The 9,636-nt window shown below is 45.5% G+C and overlaps 1 protein-coding gene across 1 annotated transcript; it reads right to left on the reverse strand.

The window, feature by feature from the left end:
• Positions 1-4,541: 4,541 nt before the first annotated feature.
• On the reverse strand, positions 4,542-8,515 carry RPL6 (ribosomal protein L6). Its single transcript, XM_063143889.1, has 6 exons — positions 8,343-8,515; positions 8,059-8,157; positions 7,560-7,703; positions 7,192-7,240; positions 6,014-6,198; positions 4,542-4,751 (listed from the first exon to the last, which is right to left on the reverse strand). Exons 1-6 carry the CDS (start codon positions 8,490-8,492, stop codon positions 4,599-4,601), a joined length of 780 nt encoding a protein of 259 aa, XP_062999959.1. The 5' UTR covers positions 8,493-8,515; the 3' UTR covers positions 4,542-4,598.
• Positions 8,516-9,636: the final 1,121 nt, after the last annotated feature.

Raw genomic sequence — 9,636 nt, forward strand, 5'->3', positions numbered from 1 at the left:
TTGTGATCTGAGGGTTGTTCATGGTTAACAAAACTTCATTTGTTATTGTGGCTGGGTTCCAACAACACAACAACCAACATTTCAACAACAATCCAGGGTTCAACGACAACCCATACTCATCTCTTGACTATGGGTTATCATGTTGTGTGAACCCAGTCTATGGATGCCAGGGATTATTGAACTTGGACTTTCTACATGGAATGTGTCACTATGGTTTCTTTCCAGTCTGTGAGACGATCCAGGACAATTAAGGGAGATCTACATTTCATAAATACTTTCCACATGTTGTCCAACTTCATCTGCCATCAGCCCCACCCAGCATGGCTAATGGGCAGGGAGTGCCATGCTCTAAGCTGACAAATTAGGTACCCAGTCATCCATCAGTAGCTATCATTAAACTGTTGTCCATCCTTTCTGCAAAATATACAAGTACCTGTCTTCCCATCCAGATTCAAAGTTATAGATGTTGTACTGCAGGATTGACATATTTTGCTATATAAAAGAGGAATTCTCACTTTTATCAAGTCCATTACATTTTTATGTATGATGATTTTGGAATCTTTATCTATCTTATTCGTGAACTTAAGATAAACTAATACATACCAATGTACAGACACATGCTAACTTATATTAGATTACCCATGTATATGAACATCAGAAATAAATATTCCATAAACCTAATATGTTCCAAATAAAATATTCCAAAACCGTCATACGTAGAGCCAGTGTGGTGTAGTGGTTAGAGACTCGGGCGATCCGGATTCTAATCCTCACTGGGTGACTTTGGCAAGTCAGGGACTCTCAACCTAACCTACCTCACAGGGCTGTTGTGAGAATCAAATGGAGATGAGGAAGACCATGTGATCTGCCTTGGGTTCCCCTGCGAGACAAAAAAAAGGCAGGATATAAAAATAATGATGAAAATAAAAATATTTGCCCTAATTTTTCAATCATAGAATAGCAGAGTTGGAAGGGGCCCACAAGGCCATCGAGTCCAGCCCCCTGCTCAATGCAGGAATCCACCCTAAAGCATCCCTGACAGATGCTTGTCCAGCTGCCTCTTGAAGGCCTCTAGTGTGGGAGAGGCCACAACCTCACCAGGCAACTGATTCCTATGCAATAAGCATAGCAAGACTCAATAATTAAAACCCCGAGATCTTCCAATTAAAAGGTGTCATCACGAACATATTATCTACGGATTAACAAAAGCCTCAGTACGAAGAATCCAATCTCCTCAAGTGTTGCCCAGTGATAATAAAGTCTACTGGGTTCATCAAAGATAGCAATATTGGTTATCTCTACTTGATAGAACAAATACAAATTTAAGATATGAATATACCCGGTCATTATATTCAACATCTAAGGTCCTCCTCCGGGTGCCTACTCTGAGAGAGGCTCAGAGTGTGGCAACAAGGGACAGGGCCTTTTCAGTGGTGGCCCCCACTGTGGAATGATCTCCCTGATGAGGCTCACCTGGCGCCAACGCTGCTATCTTTCCGGCGCCAGGTTAAGACTTTCCTCTTTGCCCAGGCATATGGCGGCACATCTTAATCACCCACATTTAGTTTTTTGATGGTTTTTAATGCTTTATGTGTGTATGTTCTGTGTTTTAGAATTTTAAATTTTGTATACTCATTTTTATCTTAATTTTAGAATTTCTGTAAACTGCCCAGAGAGCCCTGGCTATGGGAGCGGTATATAAGTGCAATAAATAAATAAATAAAATAAATAAGACATAAAGAGCTTTTGAATTTTATATGGGTGGCAGCTCAACTAATTTGGAGAAAGGAAACTCAATGTCGATATGGAAAAATAAGTTATTGTCTATCGCCCTGATAGAGAAATTATTAAATCAGGTTAGGCGACAAAGGTCTGAACACTAAGGTTTGCTTCTATGGAAATTGGGCAGCTTCCATAAATTTTGCAATTAATTCAAACAAAATAGAATCTCCATACTCACAGGGACCCTGTTGGAATGATGCCTTGATATAAATGAACATAATTCATGATTTACAAATAAGAGGCAAAAGGTTGCTTAATTTTTGTATAAATTTGGAATCCTGAAATTAAATTGAAAAATAATTCAGTTCTAGGAATGTAACGTACCCACTGATTGTCTTGTTCTTATCTTATAGTTTCATTATAAAGTTATAAACCAGTATGTACTATATCATTTTTTTTAAAAAATATGAAACTCACTAAAAATATTTGGGGGGGAAAGATGGCATTAACAGCCATATTCATATTTTTTCTCCTTATGAACGAAAGACGGGTGTTGGATACTTCACAGTGACGCAACGGGAGAAAGCTTTGGACTGCTGTCAAAACGTTTTAACCAAGGAAAGAAAATGTTTTCAAGCTGGATGGAAAAACTCCCCGCCCCATTCCTTTTGGGCTGTAAATCTGTACCCCTAGCCAAAAGATGTACACAGGAATGAACATGGGAGTCTGGACCCTTGTTTAGCTTATTGAGCGACCTTCCATTTGCAAGAAGGCTCCATGAAAGGGATGCTTCGAAGGGCTGGCGTGAAGGACAGCAAAACTCAGTGGGCGGAGGTGAGCTGGGGCAGGCTCTGTGGTGTGAAAGTGGAGCATAAACACACGTATTTTCTGAATGAAGCCCCATACTATAGGACGATGCAACTCCTCTCTCAGCTAAGCTCGCTACCAAAGCCAACTGCCTGAAGCATCCCGTGGCCTTCTTCCCGGGCAACCCAGCCTCACGTCATTTCCCCCTTTCCCCCCTCTGTATTGGCAAGCCACCTTCGGCTTTTTTGCAGGATGCTTTACAACAAGCAGATCCGACGCTGGTGAAGGGCACCGCTAAATTTGCGTAGCTATTTTGGGAAGTGGATACCTTTGAAACGTTTCCTCTTGGCCACACCAAGCACGTGCGAGGAAGAGAAAGCCTCGGCCCTTCTTCTGCCCACAGCAAAAAGCAATGACTCAGCAAAGCTGGGCAGCAGCAAAACGACCTGCTGGCTTAAAAGAAGGACGTGCAAAGGCCCAAGAACACAACAGGGCTCTCAACCAGCTGAGAGAGACAACAGTCTATGTAGAGCAGCCTACAGATTTACTGGGTTCCGCCCCCCCTCCCCGCCACTTGTCTCATTGGGTGAACATTTTGAACAGAGGAAGCTAGCCTCTTGCTGAGCATAACTGACATGGATGGCTCAAGGCATTCCCCTCTTCAGGGAATCCAAGCCTGCACCCATTTCCCTAGCTGCCATCTCCCCACCTGCACAAGAACACAGGGAAAAGATGAGAACCAGACCCCACCCACCCCCAGCCAGGGATTATGCACATAGTAGCCCAAAACATCTGGAGGGCCCCTAAATTGCCCAGGGCTACATTTCTTAAATTGCCCATTGGAGGCATTGAGCCTGAAAGGGTATCTAGAAATGCAAACCATCAACAATCCAAAATCTTTGCCTTTTGTTATGCTGAATAAGCTGAACCTTAAAAAAAACCAGCTTATTTTTTTGTGCTTTGGACATGAAGCTGAAACATGGTCACCCCCTTATATTGTAAAGCACGGGAAAAAGGAAATTAAACTCAGGCTGGTCTTTTTACACTTTTGAGGAGTCATAATGGCTTGCTTGATACAGCCAGCCAGACCTCCAAGTCAAAATATTGCCTGCTAGCTCCCCCTACTGACAAATGACCAGGGGCCAACCAGATTTACAAACTTCATTGCCAAGCCTGGAGAGAAAGCTTGAGTCTTCTGAATAAAAGGTGAACAGCACAAAAGCAGATTCGGTTTGAAATACAAGGAAAGAATTGCCCACTTGTGACCAGTAATTCTTCCATGAACTTTAATACCAGCTTTAATACCAACCCCAGTCCCTTTTCTAGACCAGGGTAGGGAATTTGACACCCTCCAGATGTTTAGTACAGCAGATAGCCTTCCCCTGATCAAGACAGAATGCAAACCAGTGTCCACAGCCTGCCAAAGAATTAGTTACACTGAGCTTAGGACAACCCTGTAATGCTAGAGAGTTGCCAGCCACTTCTGTCAGGACTAAGCACACTCTTAGACCAAAGATAGAAAAAAGCCAGAGCGATGTCTACAACACCAAAATACAAACAAGCCAGGCTGAATGCGAAAGGGGTGTTTAAGACCCTTATCCAGGGTCACACAAACCTGGAACAGGGTCTAAACACACCTGCTTGCCTGGAGGTATGCAGTTAGAATGCAAATGCTGAACTACAGTCCAAAAGCCCCCAAACTCTCCCCCACCAACTTAGGAAATCACCAGTCTTTTTATGGGTTTACTGCAACGAACATATTGGAATCCTGACCATGCCTGCTTGAAGAGCGAGGAGTAGGTGGGCAAGGAACCGTCAGTAAGGAGACGGCTCCCAGCCTAGGTTCAGTGAGAAGGGAAATCACTGCTAAAGAAGGGAAATCTCAAAGGAAAGCCACGCAACAACCCCCCACCAAGCCCTAATTTTCTCAACAAGGCAACAATGGGCAGTATCTGTTCAAGGCGAGATAAACCAGAATAAAACGTGAGAAAAGAAATGGGACTAGCAGAGGCTTTGGTGGGTTATTTTTTTTCTTTCCAAACGTTTACTGTGGTGTTTCCAGATTATATTTAGAAGACCAATTTGTGAGGATAAACTCCGTTAGAAAGTGAAAACGTTGAACGCAGGTAGCCCCGAAGCTGAGGCATCTTCTTGATGAGTGGCAGGATCTGGGAGTCCACGGCCTTCTGGTCCGCCTTGCGTCGCTCTGTGATCTCGTATTTCTGAGAGGGGGAAGAGAGCGTGCAAATTATTGAGCGATTTCCGAGCGTCCTTTACTTTAGGTGGGAGCTGAAAGCCCCCTGCATCAGGGGCCCCCAGCAGCCCATGACGCCTTCCCTCTTCTCTCAGCTGCTCTAGACTGGCATGCCAAAATATACTTCCAACTACTCTGGTGCTGTGATTAAACGAGTTGTTCTTTGGAATATGAGCCTGGCAAAACGCTCCTTCATGATACTGCCAAGCACAGGAGCAAAAGACCCCAGGACAAAAGGGCTGCCCCCCCTCCCCAATCTCAGTTAAAGGGTCAAAGCTAACTTTTTACATGAGGTGAGATCTGCAAACCATAGAACGACCACTAGAGGTGGGAAGGTTTGGAGGAGCGGGACAGAGAATAAAGAAAAATGGGTGTGTGGAGGGGGAAATCCGTCCCCTACCACCAATTTCCCAAAAAATCTCTGGGAAAAAACTGCCCCCCAACAATTTTCTCTCCAAAGGCCTTTGCATCTCTAAACCCCCAAGGCATTTTCTTTATAAACCTGGCCATATTTATTATTATTGCATTTATGCCTTTTTTCTTCTAAGGAACCCAAGGGGGCGTACATATCCTCCTCCTCTCCATTTTATCCTCACAACAACAACCCTGTGAGGTGGGTTCGGCTGAGAGCCTGTGACTGGCCCAAAGCCATCCAGTGAGCTTCCATGGCCGAGTGGGGACTAGAACCCAGATCTCCCGACTCCCAGTCCGACACTTCAGCCACTACACCACACTGGCTCTCACATTTGTTCTGCACAAGGCAGCCTCTTTTGCAGCAGGTAGGCAAATCCCAGCCTGATACCCATCACCCAACTTCACCCAGACGGCCAGAGGCACAGCAGGCTCCCTGAACTCATTCCGATTCAGAACTCCCTAAAAGTAACGCTGGAAATTTGGATTTTAAGGTACGCTTGAACTACAACAAGCAGATCTATCAGCTGATCTTAGCAGTGGTGCTCCTGGGCATGTTATTTTTTGTTTATTTTGCTTTCTTATGTATGGATAAGAGGATGGCTTTTTAAAGAGGAAAAAACCTACAATATTTCCCTTCAAAGACTTACCGCATTTCTAAATTGAGGAGAGTGCCTAATTTTGGATACTTAATTAAGGTGCCCATGGAGCCCTTCCCAGCTGACTTAGACCAACCTTCCCCAAACTGGTGCCCTCCAGATGTACTGAACTACAATTCTCAGCGTACCCCAGCCAGCTATGCGCACACACACAACACACCTCTTTCTCAGTGTCAAATATTTCACCCTCTTGGTGTTTGGGTTTACGCAGCCTCTTCTTCTTGAAGTAAAGATCGCTGAGGTGCTTTGGAAGTTTTACGCCAGAGATGTCAACCTTGGTCGAAGTGGCAATGACGAATTTCTGGTGAGCCCTGCGCAGTGGAACACGGTTTATCACCAAGGGCCCTGAGGAGAAGAGGCAGAAGGAAGAGGGTTATTACGTGGTGGCCTCAAAGTACCAGGAAATGGCCCGGCCCCCTCCTCAAAACAACCACGCAGCACCAGTTGAAACCATCAGCTGAGAAAAAACACGCTTATCTAACAGTCCTGGGCTCTAGAAGAAAATACAGCCAACACAGGAAACATCCAGAATACTCCGCAAAATGCATGAACATTTCTTTTTACTTATTTACAAGTACCTAACATTCCACCCTTTGGTACCAAGACTTCCAGAGTGGCTTTCAAAAATTTAAAAGAAATAAACCAACCACTACAACATTCCCAAGTGGTATGTGACTATTTTATTGCTCTTGTTGCGAACGTTACTTTAATTCTTGAAAGCCGCTCTGGAAATGCCATGTGTCACGTGTGCTACTTGTTCTCTTTTTTCTTGCACTCTCAGTCCCCTCCCCTGCAATATGGAGGTATCATAATACTGACCTACCTCACAGGGTTGTTGTAAGGATTACAACTACGTAATATATACAAAAGGCTTTGACACATCATACAAATGCATCATCTAGGAGAAAATATGTTTACTATTCAACCCCATTTTTACTATTTAGTCGTACTTTTCTAACACAATATATAAGCTTCCAGAGGCGTAGCTGTGTCCATTGCCTATGCTGGCTGGGAATGATGTGACTTGTAGTCCAACACATGTGAGGGGCCAACAGGTTGGGGAAGGGTGCCTTTAAAGGCCAACACATCTATTATGGCACCTGCTTTTGTGCACTCCCGCCCACTTACAAATTCCACGAAATAATTGAAAGCAGCAGAAACAAGGATCGGAACAGGGTGAGTTAGGCTAAGGGCCCGGAGCTTTCATTGAACTGGCCCTGGCCACCACTGGCACCACAAACTGCCTCCCCACTCCCTTGACAACTGCTTGCTGGGAAGCCCCGCTTACCCTTCCGGTAAAGCACAGGACCACACTGTTACATGCAAAGACCAGCTTACCTGTTACAAGCAACAGACCGCTTCCAAGTTGCTTCAGGAAGACCACCCGCTAGAAAAACAAGACAGAGCAGGTTTGTAAACATGAGAACTAGAAGGCAAGATCCCTGATGCTGGACCAGACCAAGGGTCCACCCAGCTGCCCTTGGGAAACCCACAAGCAGGACACCTTCCCACCCACGACCCCCAGCAAGCGCTGGACATAGGCACACCGCCTCTGATACCAGAAGCTGCATAGAGCCAATCAGGACCAGTGGCCACTAATAGGCTTCCCCTCCAAGAATTCCAGTAAAGCTGGAACCAGAGAGAAAGGAATGCAAATCAGGGAGCTGCTGTCCCTCCAACAGACCGGCCACTGGGGTTCCCCTTACCTTGCCTCGGTGGCGACCAGTGAGGAGGATCAGAACGGTCCCCGGGGTGATTGAAGTCCGCAGTTTCCTCTTGTGCAGGGCAAAGTTCTTTTTGCCGTGACTCAGGAGTTTGCGGGGTACATCTTCCGTCGGGTAATACCTAGGCTAAAGACAGGGAAATAATAATATTGCAGTAGAGTTTTGAATTCAGAGCCTTCTCTTTCACGAAATGCTCATTTTTCAACATTTTTAATCTCAGGAATGGGAAAATGTCACCCATATGGCTGCCCACCCGCCAAAAAAAATACATTCTGAGGCTTACCCTGACAAAAAACTGCATTGAAAGCTATTTTTATTGCCATTTTACAGAAGGGGATGGGAGAAGTGGCAAAAAGGAAGAAGGAAAACAACAAAACCAGGAAACGCAGAATGAAGATGGGGTCTGAGCACAGCCTTGGCAGCCTCACATCCTAAAATCTATACTGCACCCACTGCTTGCGCTTTGGGGCAGAATCCTTACCATTTTGCGAAGCTTGACCACCCTGTTGCCTCCATTCTTATCGCCTCCAACAGGCTTTGTGATAGTGGCTGGATCTTTCTCTCGCTTTTTCTTTTCTATCTGCAGACAAAAAAGAAACAAACCTTTGAAAGGTTTTCGCAACCTTAACATACCATACAACGCATAAGAGGCCCTGGAAGATCAGACCTGGGATATACAGAGTCTGGAATCGTTTCTCCAGCAGATTCTAGGAAATGTACAGCATGTTACTTATGCAACTAAGAGCTCACAGTGTTTTCCTCTACCTTAGTTTCTGGAGCTTTGTATTTGCGCTTGTACATGGCTTTCCGGGCGTACATGGCCGACCGGGAATATTTCCCGATACCCCGGGCCAGCACCGGGTTACGGCTGGTATGGGTTTTCCGGACCCTTTTGGTTTTCTTCTCGCCCGCCATCTAAGAGATAGAGAAATTAAGATTAATGACTTGCATAAAATAAGGAAGAAACGGGAAAAGGAAGAATGAAAAAGGACAATGCAACTCCATTGAAAAACATTTCAGCAAACTATTTTTTTTAAAAAAAGTCTTCACATCCCATGCAGGCTTACTCAGAAACAAGGCCTACAAAGTCCCCAAACAGCTTAGTTGTAGGTAAGTGTGGCTAAGACTTTAGCGCTTGTCTCCTAGAATCAGTTTCACTATAGCCAAAAAGTTCTAAATTGAATATATTAAGCCCAAAGACCTGCTCTATGACAGATATGCTCCAAGTCTCCTTGGCACAAGGAAACTTATCAATGAGATATTAGATCTGAGCAAGGAAACAAGCAAAGGCCTTTAGGGCTTATAAAACGAGGCCCCAGTCTGTATATGATGTTGTGGGCAACTTATCTCTACAGCCAAGCTAGAAACACAGAAGATCCCAACCCACACTGCCTGGGACTAGAACTCTCCCACACTACAGTCATTCAAGAGGCAGCTGGACAGACATCTGTCAGGGTTGCTTTAAGGTGGATTCCTGCATTGAGCAGGGGGTTGGACTTGATGGCCTTACAGGCCCCTTCCAACTATGCTATTCTATGATTCTAAGACACCCCCGCCCCATGTTCAAAGGCAACCCTTTGGGCCAGCCAACATGTGACACATATCAAGGCTGGCAAAAATAGAAGCCAGGAGGGATCAGGCATGGCAACCAAAGGCCCACCTCCCCAATAAGAGCCGTCTCCTAGAGCGGCCCTCCGCTACCTAATCTCCCATTGTGGCTGAGAATAGTGGACACTATGGTTGACCTGCAGAAGGCTGCAAAAACCACAACAGGTGATCTTGCCCATCAATGAAGCGGCCCTTTGGTTTCTTTAGGGGCAGGGCCGTTTTCAAGAGTGGGGAAAGAGACAAAGAGTGTGCAGAGAAGAAGCCCGCGGCTTCCCCCGCATCCCACTGAAAAAACACGCAGGAGTTTCTTCCCAGGGAAGAGAGACAACACGTGTCCTTGCCTGTGCTGCGGGACTCTTCCGCGCAATACGGTAGCCCCTTGGAACCGACCGGCCTCCCAAGTGCGAGTAGTAGCAGCCCCGGCCTAAAGGCTCCGGGGCGCCCCCGTACC

The sequence above is a fragment of the Elgaria multicarinata genome, chromosome 18, assembly GCF_023053635.1.
Source record: "Elgaria multicarinata webbii isolate HBS135686 ecotype San Diego chromosome 18, rElgMul1.1.pri, whole genome shotgun sequence".
In the NCBI taxonomy this organism is placed as follows: domain Eukaryota; kingdom Metazoa; phylum Chordata; class Lepidosauria; order Squamata; family Anguidae; genus Elgaria; species Elgaria multicarinata.

What these genes read in the sequence shown, in the direction of transcription:
- RPL6 (XM_063143889.1), bottom strand. Translation starts at nt 8,492, where the DNA reads ATGGCGGGCGAGAAGAAAACCAAAAGGGTCCGGAAAACCCATACCAGC. An exon ending in CTGGTCGCCACCGAGGCAAG is followed by an intron (nt 7,241 to 7,559) that starts GTAAGGGGAACC and finishes TTGTTTTTCTAG; the next exon opens with CGGGTGGTCTTCCTGAAGCA. An exon ending in CGGTCTGTTGCTTGTAACAG is followed by an intron (nt 6,199 to 7,191) that starts GTAAGCTGGTCT and finishes TCTTCTCCTCAG; the next exon opens with GGCCCTTGGTGATAAACCGT.